At 34.7% G+C, this 22,393-nt stretch overlaps 1 protein-coding gene across 1 annotated transcript; it reads left to right on the plus strand.

Annotated features, from left to right (window-relative positions):
• The first annotated feature begins 635 nt into the window (after nucleotides 1-635).
• Nucleotides 636-20,668, plus strand: LOC115877410. The gene is given in 14 exon segments (XM_030893563.1): nucleotides 636-748; nucleotides 816-945; nucleotides 998-1,206; nucleotides 3,422-3,626; nucleotides 5,119-5,253; nucleotides 6,731-6,959; nucleotides 7,062-7,275; nucleotides 13,945-14,067; nucleotides 15,606-15,735; nucleotides 15,788-15,996; nucleotides 18,741-18,865; nucleotides 18,867-18,919; nucleotides 19,017-19,178; nucleotides 20,368-20,668. Coding segments are annotated over 14 exon segments (2,223 nt in total). The 5' UTR covers nucleotides 636-658; the 3' UTR covers nucleotides 20,577-20,668.
• The last annotated feature ends 1,725 nt before the right edge of the window (nucleotides 20,669-22,393 follow it).

Below are 22,393 nucleotides of genomic sequence, written 5' to 3' on the forward strand. Positions count from 1 at the left end.
ATAAATCCCGAATCACTATAATATATTGAAACGTAAAATTTTTCCTAAAACCAATATTCCGATAATTTCATTAAAGTTCTATTTGAATCCTATTACGAAAAATATTATTTATTTAAACGGAATATGCATCTAGTAAAAATCTATTGAAAAAATGCAAGACTTGCAAGTCTTACGAAAGATCAAGACTACTGCCTTTAGACCAAGACCAAGCTACTGCCTTAGTTGAAGCCTGTACCTTTAGTAAATCCAAGACCAAGCTAGAATAATTAGTTTGATAAACTCTCCTCTTATGTGATAACTTAGTCTTAATTTTTTTGTAGCATATTAACGAGCAAAGTTGTTACAAGATAAATGGTTTCAAGGCCTTTAAGACGTGGGATAATATTATACGATCTTATACCAGATTAATATTGGGTGCTTAACTGTACTAACTGTTTGACTGATACGTTTTTTGGACACCGTGTAGGTAGTAATACTAGCGACTCTGTATATTGGTCGATTTGTTATTTTTTTTGAGAGATTAATTTTTTACTAATTAAAACTTCAGTGGTCGGCATTTTCAAGGGCCCCTTTATCGTATTCATCTCAATATTTCGTAGTATAAATACCCATCAAAATTGTAATAATTTATTGTTCCAGTACCTTCCAAACAATAAAAATGAAAGGTTTTATGGTAGTCAGTTTATTTATTGTAGCCGTCAGTGCTTCTCTACTTGAGCAGGACGGTGCCAAGTTCCAAGCTTTCAAGGTAAGATTATATTTTGGAAAATTTAAACCTGCTATTTGATACAAAAATATTTCTGTGCATTGTGCAGTTGGAACATGGCAAGACTTACCAAAACCAAGCCGAAGAAACCCAACGCTTTGCCATCTTCAGAGAAAATCTTCGTTCTATTGAAAGCCACAATGCTCGTTACGAACAAGGCCTCGAATCCTACTACGAAGGTATGTGATTTTGAGAAAAATATTTTCACAGCTAAGTTCAGGTTTTAACTAGGAACCAACCAATTCGCTGACATGACACACGACGAATTCAAAGACATGCTCGCCCTTCAGGCTGCCGGCAAACCTGCCTTCAGCCCTGACACCGTATTCGAACTTCCCGAGGGAGCTACTGTTCCCGACTCCATTGACTGGAGAGACCAGAATGCTGTTGCACCCGTTAAAAACCAAGGATGGTGTGGATCGTGCTGGGCTTTCGCCATTGTAAGTATTTTATGTCGGCCTGGAAACTATTCTTGAACCACTTTTTAGCCGACCATACCAACAGGTATGGTAGGCTATTCAGATCGGCAAAAAAAAGTTTTTATAATTTCACTCAAAATGAAGTTATTTGGGTCATAAATGACCTAAATACAAAATATTTTCATGGTTCTGTCTGTCTGTCCGTCTGTAACACGATAACTCGAACTTTGGCAGAACGAAATTTGGCAGAAAAATACTGTGACACCAGAGAATCTGGCCATTAGTATTTAGTGGGGTTGAGGGGTTGGTAAGGGGGTATGGGAGGGGATTAAAAATTTTAAAAAATCGTAACTCCAAAATTACAGTAGCTAGCGAAACGCGGTTTTCTTTTAAGATTAGGAATAATATTTGCAACAAAATTTGTAATACCATCAAAATCAGTCAAAATCGCAGTTGTTGAGATAAAAAAAATTGAAAAAATTCCTTTACTTTGAAACTAAAAGAACTGCCTACCAACTTTTTAGTAACAGATTTTAGTATGGGCGGCTGTAGGTGCCTCCCGGTGCCAATTTTTTTTATTCTTGTCAATAAATTCATGTTATTCATAGCAGAGCTGCAACAAGTCAGTTTTAAACAGACTTAAGGGGCCCACAGACGGTCAATATGTTTGCGCAATAATATTGCCCAATAATATTGTTAGTTACCTATCTCCAAACAGTACAATAAATTTGTTCAATAACTAGTTTGTTTTGCACTTTGGTTAACACGGATAAGAAAAAACAAGCTGCTATTGCTTATCGTCAAGTATTTTTATAAGTCTGGGTATTTTTCCTTATATTTCCCTAGTAGTTCATCATATTGTTCATTTTTTTTATTTCTGTTGCTATATTCTTTGCTTTTTGTATTCCATAAAGCTGGCAAAGAATGGTACATTTCGATGACTTCTAAAATAAATTTGCTTTTGATCCCATATTTGCTGACAAACCACTGGTCTAAATATTCTAAATAGAGCCGAGCAGCGAGACAAACACACAGAAAAAACAAAAATATACTGAACTATTGTGCAATATTATACACACGATACAAACTAATCACTATTGCACAATAAAAATCAAACTGTTTTTGATTGACACAATATATTGTGCAACCTTTCAATGTAAACCCTAAACGGCCAATATTATTATTGCACAATATCAAATATTCAGCACTAATATTGACCGTTTGTGGGACGCTTTAAGTCTTAAGTAATTTCTAAAATTAAAATCATTTATGTCTTGAGTTTTTGACTTAAATCATTTTATTTCAAGTCAAGTCATTTTTGTAGAGACTTAAATCAATATAACGTTGTTTAAGTCGTTTTTATGACTTAAATTTATATTTTTGACTTAAATCATGATAATCTGCAAGTTAAGTCAGTAAAATGGCTTAAATCAATATAAATCAAGATAAACCAGACTTATCCAGCGATATAGAGATATTAGCGATGTTCTTACTAGTATAATACTATTAATTTATTGTTGATACAGATGAGACTAAAACCATATAAAATAAAACGGTTAATTTTCATAACAACTACAAACACACAAATATGTTTTTTTTTTCTAAAATTTATCGAATTTTGTAATACTTATTATTACCATTACAATTTAGATGTTATCGAATACATGTCTATTAAAAAGGGGTGATGTGTTTTTATCACTATGTAATATATCGATAGCATAAGCTAAGGGTTGGAAGATTTTTAGGTACTCTTCAATATATTCGAGAAAAATTCCTTTCGTCTTTCGGGCTACACAACGGAGTCGGAGATTCACTTGAAAGACAACAGACTCACTACGCACGCGTAACACGACAAATAATCAAAACCGGTTCGGAAAAGCTTTTTTTTTATTCTGCTGCTTGGCTGCCGCCTTACAGTTTAAAAAGGAATGCTGATGGCACAAATTTATCATAAAAATTTGATTTAAGCATTTTCTAACAAGACCTAAATCTTTTTAATGAATTAAGCCTTTTCTAAAAAGACTTAAATCTTTTTCTATTTCGGAATAAATATTTAAATCACAAGTCATTTTAAAACAGACTTAAATTTTAAGTGTTAAGTCAGCTTTCGAAAAATGACTTAAGTCATTAAAAAATCACTTAAGTTTTCGGTGAGCTCGCAGCTCTGATTCATAGTGAGTGCGTATTCTCTCTGCAGTTTATTCTTATCCGTATATAATTTCCAATAAAATTTTAGATTGCCTCTACCGAAGGAGCTTATGCTATCAAGACTGGAAACCTTACTAGATTTTCCGAACAACAACTTGTTGACTGTACTACTGATGTTAACATAGGCTGCAGCGGTGGAGATTTAGAGATTACCTTCCCTTACATTCAAGAAAACGGTGTTGAATCCGAAGAAGACTACCCATACGAAGGTAAGATATACCGTACTGGCAACTATTAATTTTGGGTTGGTATTTACATGTGTGGAAATAAATCGCAGAGATTTTATTAAGTCGGAGTGAGAAAAATACGACGGTGTGCTGTTGCGGCGTTGTTACATTTCTCCGGTACGGCTTTCTCTATCAAGTAAAGTAAAATCACGATCGCAACCGCCTATTTCTAAAAGATTTTTTTTTTCGAAAAGATAACTAGATAAAATTATTAGAAATGTTTCTGAGCATCTGAAATGGAATTATAAGGATATCGTTAGGGTGTCCATTTTTTTATAATGCGAAAATTCCAGTAATCGCGATAATTTAAAAACTCAACTTTTTAACAATAACAAGCGATAACTCAAGAGCTACTTTAGATATCGAAACTTTTTTTATTTTGAAATTCGGATTTTTTTTTAATCTGATTGGCTTGTTTTTTTTCAATCAAAATTAAAAGAAACATCCATTTTCTTTTATTGCATTGCAAATTTCAGCAATCGTGTAACTTTTTTATTTATTACGATTTTCACATACCGTCTGCGAAGAAAATATAGCAGAAATATTATGAAAGTTTTTGAAAAAAGCTACAATCAATTATATTATTTCTAATGGATTTTGAGTTATCGATTTTTGAATTCAGAGTTCTAATAGTACAATTCCACTTATTTTTACCAAATGTGCAAGTGTTTCTAAATTGCACTTAAAAATTGACAAGCTGTAGGAAAAATTACAACGACTCGTTAATAAATAAACAAATAGAGTATCACGAGGTGTAATTAAACCGTGATGCTGAACACATGATGTCACTCTTTGTCAATTTTAAGTATTGATACGGTACTTATTGGGTCGACCGGTCGACCGCGATGTATCTGCTATATCCCCTTCCACGTCTCTTAGCAATGTGTACAGTTTCTCGGTTTATTTCATATGTTTGGCAACGTTTTACTATTCTCTCTTTGTTCAGTACATTATAAACGCATTGTAGTCTTCTTACATACAGAAATCTCGACCCAAGACTAACCTTTGCCAGCCCTTAGTATAGGATATTCAAGGTGATTCTCTAAAACTGCCAAAGTTTAAAATGTTTTATTTTACATAGAACCGTACTTTGCTTTTACCTCCATCTACGGTTACGTAGACGAGCAAGCTTGATATAACATCTTTAGTTCTTTTAATTTAAAAGATCGACTAACTTTACATTATCTTTAGTTTAAATTTATTATTTCTTTCTTCAAAGACTTGATGTAATGTGAGTTCGCATGTATGTTGGTTGTGTTTGTGATTTTAGTGTTTCATAATGCCAGCCATGTTTAAAATACCTCACATGCACCTAGCCCTTGAAGAAAGAAATAATAAATTCCGAAAGCGCTTGCCTAGTAATAGAATGGCTCGCCAACCACTATACTTCTAAGACAGCCCTAGACAGTACCGAATTCTCCAAGAAAATGTCTATTTTTTTTAAATATCAAAACTATATCACTTTTACTCATTAAAATCATGTCATATTAAAATTTAGCTAGGATTCCTATAGGGTTTAACAAGCGGGACTTCTCGTTTAATCCTAAAGAGTATTCTCCTATGGTCGGAGAAGGATCTCTCCAGATCAACCCTCCAATCCTCGACTATCAAACCCCGTCCCTCCGTGGTCAAGGTTAGATCTAAAACTTCCTGCCTAATTTTATTTGCAAACGTTGGCGTGCTCTGTTGCATAGTAAGGTTATTAGAAAGTATAAATCCATTATTGTCTCTTCATTGATATCCTTGCTTCCCCCATTGGACGTGATGGCCGTTGGCGTCACATCTATCACCAGCTGTTGGCCCATTCTTCTGGCTACCAGACAGATTTCGGACCGCTTCCGGCGGGGATTCTCTTCGTCGTATGGCGTAGACCAGTAGTTTGAACCCCCTTTTGGTCCTCGCACGTAGCCCATAGATCGTTTGTGCTGTAATGGGATGGCAATGTAAGCTTTGGTGCTCTTCTTGCTACTATACACGTCTCTTTTTTACCTGTAATCTGTGGGTGAAGTAGAATGTATTCTTTTGACCTCAGTCCTGGATTTTGTCTCTTGCGATCCATGGTTCCTGGACTAAGGCACGTCCACCTTCTTTCACTCATGAGACAGCATCAAAATCCTCCGTCGCGGCCTCCTACGGTGGTTTCAGATAATCTGAACCACCCGCAGCTCCTAGTTGACTTGGTGCCGCTCTTGTCGTTAGGAAGCCTCGCCTTTGCGGCCCCGAGACCAAATTAACTTCCTTCCGATTTCAAGCGATCTAGTGATGCCTCGTCCAATGGCGTCACTATATCCCTTCCTTTTTCCGTTTGGACTGGCGACTGATGAGACTACCCTCCAGTCCTGTGTCCATAGGTTCTTATTTATCTTAAAAGATCTTCATCGTTGTCTCATCCTTCTCCGGTACTGGAGGAGGGATCCATAATGAATCGTTTTCTTAGGGGCAGTTGCGATCTGGAATGACCTCTAGGCTCCACAGCCAGATGTCGTTGCAGTTGCGGATTGCCTTGCGTTAAGTCTCGCGACAGCTGTTGCTGCAACCCACAACTGACACCTTTCTGCCATCAGCCCCGTCGAATCACTTCCTCGTCGCGCTGCACTCCTCGCCTCGGCGATAGCCATCAGATCCTCGACTCAACCGCCATCCCACCTTTCGGGCGTCATTTGCCATCTAGAATCAGCTCGATCAATGACAGCGACCTGACATTCGTCCGGCGAATCGAAGCTAGTCGAGGTTTAGCCCTTTTGCTACGTTTCCTTCTCCCTCATGAATACGACCCCTTTTAACGGTATCTTTTCAGATTTTTGGTTTTTGGGGGTCTGCTGACTGGAGATTCTAGCGTCGGACCTCTGGAAGCCTTCTCACGATTTGGAGGACGGCTTCTCCCTTCCTCAGAATCACCTCCATTTTCTTTGACTGTTGAGACCTCGAATTTGGAGATTTTCTCGTTGAGCTTGATGAGGTTTTCTTTCCCGTTCGGTCCAAGTCTTCCCTTCTTCCAAGCTGTCTTTTTCAAAAAAGTGAGCGTTTCAGTAGACTTTTTGGCCTTGGAACGCCGTTAGACTTTCTCTTGATGCTTTTCCCTTGGCTAAGTGTAACTGAGTTATGAGCAGCCCCTCCTCGGAGTCAGGTCTATGGAGAGATCATCATCGGTTGTCCTCCGATCTCCATATTCTCAGTCGAGGAGATACTCCCCGGCGCCTTGCCTTGGGTAGCATTCTCCTGTACGCAGCCCGGCTTGGGAAGATCCAGCAAGCCAAGTGTACCACTGCTGGATCACTGTCGTCGTGTGAAAATAGGCCCCAAGAATCCGAATGGGGGCTCAGCCACCTCTCAGTGGAGGTGGGAGGATTTCCCAAAGTTGGGCTACTCCTGTGGGGTAAAATGTTCCTTTTCACACCCTTCCATATCCTTGGTTTTTGGTTGAGATGTTGTTGCACTCAGCTGTGAGTTCGGATCGCATGCCGCGAGCTCGATGATGATGCAGTATGAGCTCAATGCCCAGCAGGCCATCTCTCTACCCGCTGAACCATTGCTGCCGTTAGCCCTACTGGGGTTGCGTCTATGTGCAATGACGCCATTCAGCGTTTCCCATTCCACGCGAACGAGGACGCCGGCAGTTGGAATTTGTGGAACAGTTGGAATTTGTGGAACAAAGGTATGTAACCTTGCGTTTTTTTTTCAATAAGGGTAAATTTACGATCACAAGGAAGGAATGAATGACCTCTTTCAGGAAATCGGTGGTATATTATATTAAACCTTCCAGTTGCGACCAAAGCAGATAACATCTGAACAACAACCATGTTCTTGTTCTGTCCAACACAGTTATTCGTGAAGATGTACAGCGTCTGCTTAGAAAGGATTATGGACGGTCAACATAATATTTAAAAAGATACTGTCTCATTCCTTGCCACCCTTCGACTTCATTGTATATGTACATATCGGAATTACCCGTTTTTTGCCGAATAAAACGTTGTTGAAAACCGCAGCTGCCTTTTATAAAAAAATATCAGTGATGAGTACGAATTGCTGGCAAAGTTTTACTGGTAGTCGAAGCTGATAACATCCACTGTTTCGTTCGTTTTAGCTTTTGCCAACTGATTCAGATCGTCTTAAAATGTTTGCGCTTTAGCTAGATGTAGAGTGCTCTCGATTTAATCTAGATTTTCTTCAGGATTTTCGCCACATCTATTTGATTTTTGAATTTGTTACATGTGCAGACATCCATTTTAGGTTTTCAAACGAAGATTAAATTTACTGTTGAATATGTGAAGGTAAAATTCATAGTTTATTTCAAACTTTGTGCTCTTATCAGCTTTCCATTGAATATATTTTTCAGGTTCATACCTTTCAACATACACCTGGTGCATTTTCATGATACTCAATTCGGGCGACAGATATTTTCATTCGGATTTATTTCTGGTGTAGTGAGAGATGCGAACGGGAAACGAATTTATATGTGACGTAATTTGTCGGATTTGGTCTTCTGATTTTTTTAGTGCCCTAGATCCTTCTGATAAACCTCTTTTGTCAATCGGAGGAGTGGAATTATTTTTCTTTGCTAGCCCTATTCGATCAATTCTACCAAACTTGATGCCATGAAGTCCCGCGAAAGCTTTTTTGCAAACAATTTGTTCGCGTACTGATGCTAATACAACCTACCTACGACATAAAAAACTATGTTAATAACATAGTACAATCGGCCGGCCAATACCTCCTAAAAGTTCTTACCTTGTAATGAAAAGATGAGTTTCGTTTTGATGCTTCAATCAAATCGGCATCGGACACAGCATTATTTGCATTCGAATTACCTTTTTCACGTAGCCGCTTTCTCATAATGTCTGGTCGTCTTCTGAAAAAAAAATTGGAAATTTCCCTTGTTTTGTTTTGTTTTTTTTTCCTATTTATTTTATTCATATTAAATAGTTTAAACATTAAATACCGAAGTATCTAGCTACCTTGCAACAGACTTCACAGTTATTAGCCCAAATAGGTAAGAATCTTGCACATTTTTAACAGCCAAATCGTTGAATTTGCTAAGAATGCTTGTTTTTTCTTCGAATGATATTTTACTTGTGCATTGATTTTTGCAGCTACATTCATAACCCTGCCTTGCAGGGACATTTCTTCCGGTTGTGGAAATGTATGCCAGTCCGCTATTGAGGTTACGTTTCCTCTGAACACTTTTCCAGAGACTTTTATTTTTTTTTCTCTTCCTTGTTTTGTTCTCTTCAATAATTTCATCACTCTCGGTATCACTTTCAACACTATCACTATTATCTAAATCGTCGCTCATTATCTCGGGATCCTCTCTCTGTCGCCATAGTAAACGTCAAACGTAAATAAACGAAAATATGAGAATGACAGTTGGGTAAAAACCGGATATACCTAATTTTCATTCTCAATTGCCGAATCGGATATATATTTGCGCCATCCTTTGGCAAAACTATTAAGCGGTTATGTCTAGTTCTCGATCTAAGAGTTGTATTGGGTGTATATGAAAGGAAATCAGGCAAAAACCGCTTTTGGTAAAAAGTGGTTTTTACCGACTTCTCATTCTGGGGTACTCAATTGTATTTACATACTTATCGCCAAAAGATTAATTCCGAAATAAAGTTATTTTCCAAATAAATTTGATATTTATTTCATTTAAATTGTTAGTACTGATCCTATGCGATTAAAATCGACCCAAACTTTAAACAAAGTGACATATTATTAAATCATTAAGCATTGCACTTCAAAATATAAAGAAAGGCGTGAAATAAAAAGAATGTATTTGAAAAACAAAAGAAAAACTAACTAATAAACAAATATATATTTCTTTAAACCAAATAGGCAGCATTTTTATTCTAAATCTACTAACAATGACAATGATCATGTATGTTTTATATGTATGAATATATGCATAAAATCAATAGATGTCTTATTAATTCAATTATGACCATTAATGAGGCCAAAATATATTTGAATTTATTTGATTCATTCTCATTATTTTTAATTTTACAACGTTTTTTCTCTCAGTCTTGTACTATGCACTGGCCATTGACAAAGAGCTTTTTAGTGGGTTCTGTCTCGAAGATGCAAGACGTTTTGAAAATGATAGGACTGATGGAGAACGTGACCTAGAGATCAGAACAGAGCCAAAATAGATCTGAAAAGGTCAAACAGCAATAATGTTAACATAGCCACCTCCAAAAATATAATCTAATCAACTAGATTAGAGACATGTAAGAGGAAGATGCCTATATCTGCTATATTAATAAATTCTCTGACGTGACGTTGCATGTCCTTGCAAAAAACCGATATTATATTGTGTCGAACAACACGTGATGCGTTTTTATTTACTTAACTTCGATATGTAATTATAGAAGTTAAGTATCACGCTGTCGCGTTGTAATATTCTAAAATACGTACCTAGTTAGTTTTTATTCGTTAATTTATCTACAAGTGCTCTTTAATGTTCTAGTATTTAAGTGATATTTGTATCCTGGATCTAAACTTTTCCTTCGAGAACCTCATTTATCTGAACTTGAGTAATGTATTTTAAGCTCTCACGGATACTAAAAAGATAATATGTATGCAGTGTCTGCGATATATTAATTTTTCCTAAGTGATACTATGTGACTGAATCATAAGATCCCAGTTTTATTGCATTATTAAAATTATTGGAACTCACTGTAACCTACAGAAAAAATAAGTTTCCTAACGCAATCTTTTGGTGTTTGACATTGTACATGGAACCATTGACACTGAAATAATGTGTTCTCTGGTAGTGTCTGCATTGGTAGTGGGAACTATCGAATGAATACTATCGAAACATTCGATAGTTGCAATTCATTCGAATAATTCGATAGTTAGTAAGAAAACATTCGTTGAAAACTATTCGAATAAAAATTATCGAATAGATCCGTCATCTGTCTTGAAATATTATATTCTAGTAATTCGGCAGCAAAAACCATTCATTTATAAAATTCATTCATTTATGAAATTCATTTATTCGTCAGGATCGATTAACTGAATTTTAGTTGTCGCCCGGGGACGTAGGTTTCTTTCCGAGAAACCCGACAGCGGTCGGTGGCAATTATCAGGTGGCAGATCTAGATAAGGACACATTATTTTTTTTTATTGAGGTGCTAGTATTTACACAGAAAATACATTATGAAGGGCGCTGTTGCCATATTTTGGTTTGGTAGGTGATTTATATTACTATTTAAAAATTATATTTACTTTTACTGGCATTTACTTTAAAAAATAAATGAAATATTTCTTCGCAAAAAACTACATGTAAGAGAATTACCATAAACAAAATACAAACATCGTTAACTTTTTTTTTAAATTGGCACGTGTAAAACTTTCATTTTAATTTTCTCACCCCATAGTTTGAGTTCGATAACCATTTATTTAACCACATTACTTATATATAATTATTAAGTTCAACTAATTCATATTATTAAAACATCTAAAATACAAATATGTATTTTTAAAATTAATTGTAAGTTCATCTCATCTCTCTTAAAAATTGCTATTTCCAAAATTTCTCATTAAAAAATAGACCATATACCATATAAAATTAAATAATTGAAAGACCAGACTACGGAAAACCACATAAATTATCGGAAAAATTTTGACCACCTGCACATGCTCACAATCGTCAATAAATAAAATTAAAAAGTAACTACTATTTTAGTATTTTAACTATTTTAATAAATGCAAAAATAGCACAGTATTTATACGGCGAAGTTATAAAAATTTGGAAGAACCAATAATGCACTGACGCATACAAAAATCAAACGAATACTAAATTTCATTTATCAAAAGCATTCGATAGTCGTGGCTCAACGATAAACATTTAGTCGCACGGCTAGATTGTCACATATGCTTTAGTTTACAAATGAATGAATGATTTTATTCGAATAAAACCATTCGATAGTTGAAATCATTCATTCATTAACCATTCGATAGTCTAATTCATTCGATAGTTCCCATCGCTAGTCTGCATACTATCTATAGTCAGTATACGATACATACCTAGATTTGTAGGATTAGGATTTTTTTTAATATTAATATAGGTATGAGTCTCTAAACTTATTTTCTACAGCACTAATTTTAAGTTAATATATTTTAAATGCATTACAGTTGGAGGTTGGAACATTTTGTGTTACACAGCAAAATAAAACACTAAATCACCACAATACACCAAAACACTTTTTACTTTTACACTGCACGCGCATTTCGCTAACGATAATAACTTTTGGTGTATTGTGGTGATGTTTTATTTTGCTTTTTAGATGCATACAACAGAGCAATTTTAATGTAAATAAGTTAAAAAATAATAACAATTTCCAATGACAAATTTTCTTGATGATAGGTATATCTACAGAAGACTTACCACGACATGTGCATTACTGATATAAGAAAGAAAACACTCGTTTTGATCTGTTTTTTATCGATCCACTAAAAGATAGGACTCCATTAATAAATTGTAAATAAGTAAATTGACTGAATATGTACCCCGCCGCACCGGCGCCGTCACCTGTCCTTTGTACCCCTTCCTCCCCTGCTTTACTATACCTTATTTCTCCGTTATATGATCTATAATATAAGATTATAGTGATTGCTATATACAGAGTCGCTTTTATGTATGGAAACGGTCGATTATTAGGTAAAATATAGGAGGTACCGCAAAAAGTTAAATACAAAAGTTATAGGATTTTTAAATATCTATTAGCGAATAATAAATTTAAGTATAAAGGCTTGTTCATAAAGTCGTGGCACATCAAAGTTTCATTTTTTTAAATAGAACCCCCTGTATATTATTACGTATTTCAATTCTTCCTTCATTTCTAAGCAAAAATCGAGATACATACAATGTACCACAAACCAACCGTTTCCGAGTTATTGACTTTTGAAAATATCACTTAAACTGTTCTATTTAATTAATTTCGATGTGTTTTGTTTGATTTAACGATGCCATTTTGCCTAAACTGTGTTTAATTGTAATGTATGTTTAATTGTTCAATGTAGATAAATTAAAGAATTGCAATTTTAAACGAAAATTTTGTAATTTCCAGACTTGCTTCTTGCTATACTCTTATTTTATACATCTATAAATGCTAACTTGAGAACTAATGTTAAATATTATTAAGTATCACAGTTTAGGCAAAATGGCATTGTTAAATGAAACTGAACATATCGAAATTAATTTAATCAAATTGTTTAAGTGATATTTTCAAAAGTCAATAACTCGGAAACGGTTGGTTTGAGGTACATTGTTTGTATCTCTATTTTTGCTTAGAATTGAAGGAAGAACCGAAATATGTAACAATATACAGAAGGCTGTATTAAAAAAAAACTTTTTTGTGCCACGAGTTTATGACCGACCCTGTATACTTAAATTTATTACCCGCCAATAGAGATTTATAAACCCTATAACTTTTATATTTAACTTTTTGCGGTACCTCCTATATTTTACCTAATAATCGACCGTTTCCATACACAAAGCGACCCTGTATATCCTGCAACTCAGCAACAAGATTATTTTTAGCAACCTCTATTCAAAGGTTATGCCAAGTCAGTTTTTAGTTAGTTTTTAAATGCAGTTTGTCCATTTTTTAAGCTTTTCAACCAAAAGTGGCATTTCAAACTACATACACAGATTTACAATATGATGCCAGAAACGAAATGTTAAATACATTTTACCCCATTAGAATTAAATAGCGAAAATACCTTAGACCGCAGTTTAAAGAACATAAATATTCTTTAAACTGTGCTTAGACTTTCTATGTGCTGTGTGTCTATTGGCGGTAGACAAACAAACAAAAATATGTCCTTGTGTGCTACATACTACACACTGCTGTTTGCTTGTCATTACCAGATGAAGAGTTATTTTTATACTACAACTTCTCTATTTTTTGAATAATACTACCGTGGTAGCAGAAAAATAAAGATACATTTTAAACGTCTAAAGGACAGTCAACAGTTTTTTATTTCAATTTTTTCACAATTATCAAAACTAGATTTTTCACATATAGCTGTACTATTTTTTTTTCTTTGTCAAAATTCGAAAAAATGTATAAAATGCATCTAGAAAGTTTGCTCCTCGTATATTTTAATAATTTATATGATAAATATTAGTGAAGTGAGAATCAACTGTTGGGGGAATTTTTGGAACTTTATTACCTAGTAATATACTACTTTATTTTGTTGTATGCTTTTTAATGGGACATTTTTTGTTTTAAAATTTAAGTTATCCTTATTTTCAAGAGCCACTTTATCTTAAATTGTCTCTAATATTTATTACTATAAATACACTTTGAAAAATTGAACAATTGATTATTCCAATATCTTTCGATCATCAAAAATGAAAGGTTTTCTGTTGGCTAGCTTTTTAATAGTTGCAGTGAGTTCTTCTCTGCTTGAGCAGGATGGCGCCAAGTTTCAAGCTTTTAAGGTAAATATTTTTTTCATGAACTATTTGCTATAAAAATATATCTTTACTTTAAACGTTAAAAAATGACGAGGTTTGCACATTGATAACAATACCGGGTGATTTTCAAAAGTGAGTCACCCCTATAACTTTTTTTTCAGATTAAAAACGAAATTTGGTATGTTAGTATATAACATAAAGGAGGATTGATTGGGGTATTCAATTAGTTTCGTTCACTTCCTGTTTCACCAGAATGTATTAGAACTTTTGGTTTTTAAATAGTACCGTCGGTATTTTTTACCATACTTGGATAGAAAATGGCATTCTAAATAGAATGACTTATAATGTGTCAACTTTTGACATCTTTTCTTAAAATATATTGTATTTTAAATTTCAATCTAGTGTGCCACCGAAAATGTTAGTTTGAAAAAAATACCAAGTATATGGTAGCAAATTATTCATGAAAAATGCATTTTCCAAATATACACCCCTCTTTCCATTTAAAAAAAATGAGTTATGATTAAAAATATGATTTGGGAAAATTTTAACTGGCCAGGAAAACACACTTAAACAGCTCCTTGATTAAAAATGAATGATTTTAACACAACTACGGCACTGTTAATGTATAAGTAATGTTTTAAGAGAAATGTTGACATATTAGATGTCATTCTACTCAGAATTTTATTTTCTATCGAAAAAATTTGAAAAATATGGAGGATTCAATTTAAAAATCCAAAGTTGTAGTTATTTCCGGTGAAACAGGTAGTAAGTTAAGTTATAGGAGTGAACCATTTTAAAAAACAACCGGTATATGAAGTAACACATTTTTTCATATTCTTATGTTACGATAACGCCATGCGCAAACTAATTTGCGCACTATTAAAAATCAGCACATAATGGTAATGCTAAACTTTTTGTACAGTGTTGTCCACTTAATATGCAACATATATGATTTTTTAAGTCCTATCCAAATGGGAAAATTGTCAAAAGTTAGTGCATGTCCGATAACAGTATCAGCGGTACTTAGAATGACTACAAATGAAACAACCTACATGATGGGCCAAAAAACGTACGTAATTTCGCTTGTGTCAAGGTAAAAACGAATGAACTGGAAGGTTTGTACAACTATTTTTCACATATTGAGCTTGAATTAGTTAAGTACCTGGCATAGGAAAATCCTAAACATAAATTTAGTCCCCCCTCAAGAATAACATACGTAATTGTAGAAAAAAACTCTCTGTAGATTGTAAGGGCCTTGCTCCGTCATTGGCAAAATAATTAACATTTCTCTGGTTTTAGTTAACTCCAACACTAGTATTCGTGAACATAAAAAAGCACTATACGAGGACGCCTCAAAATTCCTTTGATAAATTCAAGGCCGCACTAACTGTAGGTTGTTTGATTTGCAGTACCGCTGATATGGTTATTGGACATGCACTAACTTGACAGTATCCCAATTTTCATAGGATTATTTAAAAAAATCCATATGTTGCATGCTTAGCGGACCATACCGTATTTTATAACGATGATTATAATTGTAACTATTTCTCTAAAATTTGCAGTTAGAACATGGCAAGACTTACAAGAATCAAGCCGAAGAAACCAAACGGTTTGCCATCTTCAGAGACAACCTTCATTCTATTGAATTGCATAATGCCCGTTTCGAACAAGGTCTTGAAACATATACGCAAGGTATGTTATCATATTAAATAAAAATTAGTGGGTAAGTTCAGGTTTCAAATAGGTATCAACAAATTCGCCGACATGACACCCGCTGAATTTAAAGCTATGCTTGGACTTCACATTAACCGCAAACCTATCCTTAGCAAAAAGAACAAGCTTAATCTTCCAGTAGGAGATTCCGTTCCCGACTCCATTGATTGGAGAGAACGGAACGCTGTTGTTCCAATCAAAAATCAAGGTAAATGTGGGTCTTCGTATGCGTTCGCACTTGTAAGTATTCTATATCTACCCAGAAATCGATTTTTTAATCATTTAAGTCTTTCTTCTATTTTGTATCAATAAACGGGGACCAGTGAACTATCCAGACACATGATATTTGATTTTTTCTGTTTTGATCAAAAAGTAGACATTTTTAATAGTAATTTTAAATAAAAATAAATGCGGGTTATATGCATTAAATTTCAAAATATTTTAATCTATTTTTGGAACTATTTAACGCTACGGGTGATTTTAACCATAGGTTTTAACCCAAGACACATCACACACACATTTGAAGCAATCAAATTCGTATAAATATTAAATAAACTAGAAAATCACGAACAAAAATGACACAGTTCTTATTGTCAACTCTGATATTGGACTCCAGAATTTAGTGTAGCGACTTGAAGGCTCCTGTAAGAAATACGGGATGAAGATCAATTCCTCTAAAACCAAAGTCATGATATTTGGAAAGAACCAAAACGTACCCATTAAAATAGATGGCAATATCTCAGAACAGGTCTATAAGTTTAAATATTTGGAGTCCTGGAGAGTTAACACCTTGAACAACGACGTGGAAATAAAAACCAGAATGGACCAAACCAGAAATATATTTTTAAAAATGAAGAACGTTTTCCAGAACCTTATAAAAAGAGAGCTAGCAACGTCGGGAAAACAAGTATTTTAAGAAAGCTGGCTCTTTAATATATCGTTTACTAGGCTCTCTGAAACAGCATGCGGCCCGTCTAGCTGCCGGTAAACGTTTCGTTCCCTACTGCGCATTGAAAGAAGATTCTATATTTTTCTTAGTCCTTGAAATTCTAGTATTGAATAAAAACCGAGCGAGTCTCCATTGCTCAGCGCGTAGAGGTTCCGCCTATCAAGCGAGGAGTCAGAGTTGGTGACGAGAGTTATTTAATACTTTGCTATCAGAATATAAACGAATATAAAATAAAAAAGTTTTTGCCCTGACCCAGTCTCGAACTCTGAATCCTCGGTTCGTAGTTGGAAACTCTACGCGCTGCGCTATGGAGACTTGTTCGATTTATATTCAATACTAGAATATAACGGACTAAATAAAAAAATATATAGGATCTTCTTCCGATGCGCAGTAGTGAACGCAACGGGTATCGGCAGCCAGATGGACCGCATGCTGTTCCAGAGAGCATAGTAAAAGATATATCAATGAGCCAGCTTTCTTAAAATACTTTTTCGAAAACGTTGCTAACTCTTAGACTATTAGATTGGACCTTGAGTTGAGAACTAGGCTCGTCAGTAGTTATGTTCGGTCTCAATCCTATAATACGGAGCAGGAACATGGATACTGAAAGTTCAAGAGATGAATCGCCTCGGATCGTTCGAAACATGGATATATCCCTTGTTTATATATTTATATTGTTACGTTTTTCGTCGGTTCCGTGTGGATAGAAAGTCACAATTTATTTAAACACTATTTATTTAACACTAATTAACAAAAATAATAACGATAAAAGACTTATAGAACTATTTACAAAAGATTTATAACTAAGAATTTATTTTGAATTTTAGCGCGTCAACTGTATATTTATAACTGCCTAAAAGTAAGAAAAACATCGTATTTAAGGCATATATTGAGAAACGAGGAATCGCAGGAAGAAACTATATTGGTTGAGAAACATCAGAAATAGGACCTTACTTTTGAAGAACTCATAAGAAAAGCCGAGATTTGTGAAGAATTTGCCAATTTGATCGACAACCTCCACGAAAGAGATGGCACGTAAAGAAGAATATAGCATGTCTAGAAACATGTCTAGATTAACGTTACCTGAACGATTTCCTTGGGTTTATATCGAAATGGGCTTAAGCATATCGCGCACTTATGCCGAAGCGCGGCGAAAAACTGTGCAAGGATTACATTTATATTATTTAATGTACGTCCGCTGACTCAAGCGAGGCAACTGCTCGCAAGACAACAGGTGAGCCAGCCGCGCGCCGAAACGACGTTTGTTGCAGACCTGGAATCCAAAGCGAAGAAACTCTGTTAGGCGCGCTTCGCGTGTCCTAGTGCGCGGCGATCAACGGAAACTTCCTTTGTTTTCGCTCATTTTCGGAATTTATTTTGGGTGTCTTCGGATTAATGATGAATGTTTAGTCAAGAACCGGTTTGTTTTGTTTGAATTTGTTTCTTGTAATTTAATTATTGAGATCATGGATGATGAAACATTCATTTTGATTATACAGAGCTACAAAGAGTTATATGATGTTAGGGACCCAAATTACCAGAACCAATTGGGACGAGCCAATATCTGTGGAGAAATTAAGCTATTATTGCTATTTTTAGATCACAAATAAAATATTTTCTATTTACTAAACGTTATCTACTTACTAAACGAAATCTAGAATTTTGACGCTCTATAGCTGGTCTTAACAAAGAAAGAAGTTCAGTAAATTTTTCGTTGGTCATTCCATAATACTTGAAAGCTTTGCTTTCGCCTTCCAGCTTTCGTCTTCTTCAAATTTGAGTTAAGGTATATTCTCCGTACGCATTTCTTTTTATATTAATGTTATGAATCCAAGATTTTCTCTTTTTGTTCTCACGCATTTCTTTTTGTTTAGATATTGTACATAATAATGAAATCACCCTCTAAACTACTGCTGGAACTTGTGTCGCGATAGTTCATTGACAGCCAATAGACGTAATAAATTAACATTGAGTGCTCTGTAGTCTAATTTAATTTAGAGGTTTTATTCGCATCAAAGTTTTAATCACATTTTAGGTTGGTTCTGTCGAATCTGCGTACGCAATTAAAACTGGAAACCTAACCGAATTGTCCAAACAGCAAATCATCGATTGTACTATCACTCTCAACTTGGGCTGCAACGGTGGACTGTTGGAACAGACCTCCTTACATTGAAGAAAGTGGTCTTCTATCTGAAGAAGACTATCCATACGCGGGTATGAAATATGTATTTTGAAACATTTTATTTTGAGCAGAACGAAAATGAGATATCTAACCATGACTTAAGATTAAATGTGAATGTATATTTTCTAGATGCTGACGGTACTTGCCAGTATAACGCTTCCAAAGTTGTAACGAAAATCAGTGCTTATGTCAGCTTCAGTGACAATGAAGACACATTGAAAGAAGTTGTGGGAACTGTGGGACCGGTAGTTGCTGGTATCGATGCTGACACCATAAGGTATTACAAGAGTGGTAAGTTTGCAAAAATTATATAATATCCGACTAATAAAGTATTTAGCAACGCAATTTCACAAATAAAATTTTATTTTTGTTTGCATTTAATATATACAGGGGCCGGCAATAGTGCGTCGGGCATCTGTATTTCCTACAATAAAAAACTTCAGAATTTTGTTTAAGTGCAAACCGAAAGAACATAGGATGTATTTCAGGAAAATATTTTAACTTCTATAGGGTGGCTCAAAAAATGTCAGTGGATCGGGATAATTTTTTTAAATGGCACACCCTGTATATTATTGCATTTTTGGCTTCCTTTCAGATCACGTTACATTATCCTAATTATGAGTTTTTTTTTTAATGTTTCGATAGTTTCAGAGACATTAATAAATAAATAAAACATATATTTTTTTCAGCCTTTTAAAAAAAAATATTAAAAATACATGAAATGTCCTGAAATCAAAACTATATTACGTATTTATTTTAGATGGTCTATACTTAATTTTGCTATAAATATCGTAATCGTTAATCATACAGGGTGTTCAAGATTCTACGCCAAACTTTCTAAAATATAAAATAATTTTTCTTTGTTTTTTTAATGGAACAGCCTGTATATTATTTTTTTATTAGATGGAGAATTATAAAACGAACATTTTTTGTATTTAAAGTATTTCAAAAATTTTAATGGATTCGCAGATACACGCAGTATTATTTCATATGGCTCTCTCAACGGTAAAATACGAGAGAAAAATCATTGGGTGGCTTTGATAAAAATTTACTATGGAAAATGCCATATGAAATATAAAACGGCGAATATTTGCAAAACTGTTAAAATTTTTGAAATACTCTAAATGCAATATATGTTCATTTTTTAATTCTCCATCTTTTAAAAAAATAATATAAAAGGTGTTCCATTTAAAAAAGGAAGAAAAAGTATTTTATATTTTAGAAAGTTTGGTGTAGAATTTTGAATATCCTGTGTGATTTACGATTACCATATTTATAGCGAAATTCTAGAAATACATCCTCGTGCATACTTTATTTTTACTTCTTTTGTTTACACTTAACCAAAATTACCAAGTTTTTTATTCTAGGAGCTACAGATGCCCGACGCACTACTGCCGGACCCTGTATGTAATTTTTCATTTTCTTATTTGCTCCACAAATCATTATTATTAAATTTAATAATTTATTTTTGTATTTTTAGGAATTTATAATGATACCAGTTGTCCTCAAACATCTGGTTCCTTAGACCATGCTGTCTTGGTTGTCGGATACGGCGCTGAAAATGGCACCGACTACTGGATCGTCAAAAACACGTGGGGCGAGACTTGGGGTGAATCTGGATACATCAGACTTGCGCGTGGAGTTAACCAATGTGGCATAGCAGCTGAAAACTCATATCCCGTTTTATAAATAAAGTATACTGAAATCATGTATTAAAATAATTATGCCGTAATTAATGTATAAATAATATGAAAACAATAAATATTATATTATTTTTGGTACTTCTTCTTCTTCTTCAAGTGTCATGTTCTTAGTGAACGTTGACGACTGCCATGTTAACAACATCTCTGTACCGCTCTCGATCTTGCGCTACATGGAGTAATTCATCCGCACTTAAGCCTGTCCATTGCCGCAAGTTCCTCAACCACGAAAGCCTCTTGCGCCCAATCCACTTCTTTTCTTCGATTTTTTCGTTAAGGATCAGTCGGAGAAATTCATATCGAGGTCCTCTGGTTATATGGCCAAAGTATTCAAGTTTTCGTCGCTTGATAATATTCAGAAGTTGTCTGTCGTGCTCCATTCTTCGAAGAACTTCTTCATTTCTGGTTCTGGTGGTCCAAGATATTCTAAGCATTCTTCTGTATGTCCACATTTCAAATGCTTCGATTTTATTTATTGTTGCTTTATTAAGTGTCCACATCTCACATCCATACAAAAGAATCGACCACACATAACACTTTGTAAACTTCTCCCGTATTTTGATGATTAGTGAACTATTTCAGAGCAGCGACTTAAACTTCTGAAATGTATTTTTTGCTTGTTGTATACGAAATCTGATTTCGCATGAAGGATCGATATGTTGGTTAATCCAACAGCCTAGATATTTAAACTTCGCCACTCTCTCCAACGTTTCCTCATTCAACAATAATGGGGTCTCGCCGACATCTAGATTATTTATAATAATTAGATTAATATTTTTGATTGATATTTTGTGGTAAATAGTAAAAAAAATTGTGATATTTTTGTACGCCATGGAATATTGGTATTTATTGAAAATAAAAGAGTTTCAGACTTTCATTGTCTTTAATTATTTTGATTAACAGAATATTTCGGTTAGAAGGATCACTGAACACGAAGAATTGTACAGACATCTCCTCAAGAGTTCCATCGCTCCCCTAACAGGCAGCGAAATTCTTTCGGAAAATGTTGTCTGCCCTCAATCTAGCCTCGACAATGTCTAGCTGTAACCAGTGTACCCAGTGGCTTTAGAAATGATATCCCCTGTAGACCTCTAGTCCTCGACAAAAAGAGATGACAAATATCTGCTTGTAATACTCTCTCTTCTGTAAATTGTACATAGTAAATTAACTGTAAATAATCCATACAGGGTGGTACAAAGTGGGCAGTTTCTACCACATCATATAGCATTCTTCTTACAATGCCATACTCTATACAGAGCGTCGGCTACCTCTCGCACGTACTTGTGATGTGTGTCATCGGTGTTTCACAAGTACACGGGACCTACAGTTTATCGCCGAATCCGAACGGCACTATTTGAAAGGCTGTACAAGACAAATATACTCAAGGTGGTTTGCCATTGCCTTCCTTGAGGTGGCGGCTCGCTGGTCGCTCTATTTAGATAAACCAATATTTTTATTTAAATAAATAAAGCGACCGTACTGACTGAGGATCAAACCCAGTACCATCCTATCTCTCGCACCGCAGATCGACACACTAACTGCTTGCGCTACGGCCGACCACATCATATAGCATAATAATATAATAGTCAACGAGATATGAGATTGAAATCTGGCGAACGGAATGTCTAGCGGCAAAACATAAACGCCAACTCCTTGGAGAAAATCCATACTTTATCTAGCTATATCAAGACGTGCGTCGTCACGATATTTTCTTTCAATTTTGTGATACGGATGCTTGACCGAATGATCTGGGATCATGACTGAGACCAGTGAATTTGATAGTTGTTGTCATTTGCTCTCTGTAAG

Source organism: Sitophilus oryzae, unplaced genomic scaffold (assembly GCF_002938485.1).
Source record: "Sitophilus oryzae breed Bouriz unplaced genomic scaffold, Soryzae_2.0 scaffold_1449_pilon_pilon, whole genome shotgun sequence".
Lineage (NCBI taxonomy): Eukaryota > Metazoa > Arthropoda > Insecta > Coleoptera > Curculionidae > Sitophilus > Sitophilus oryzae.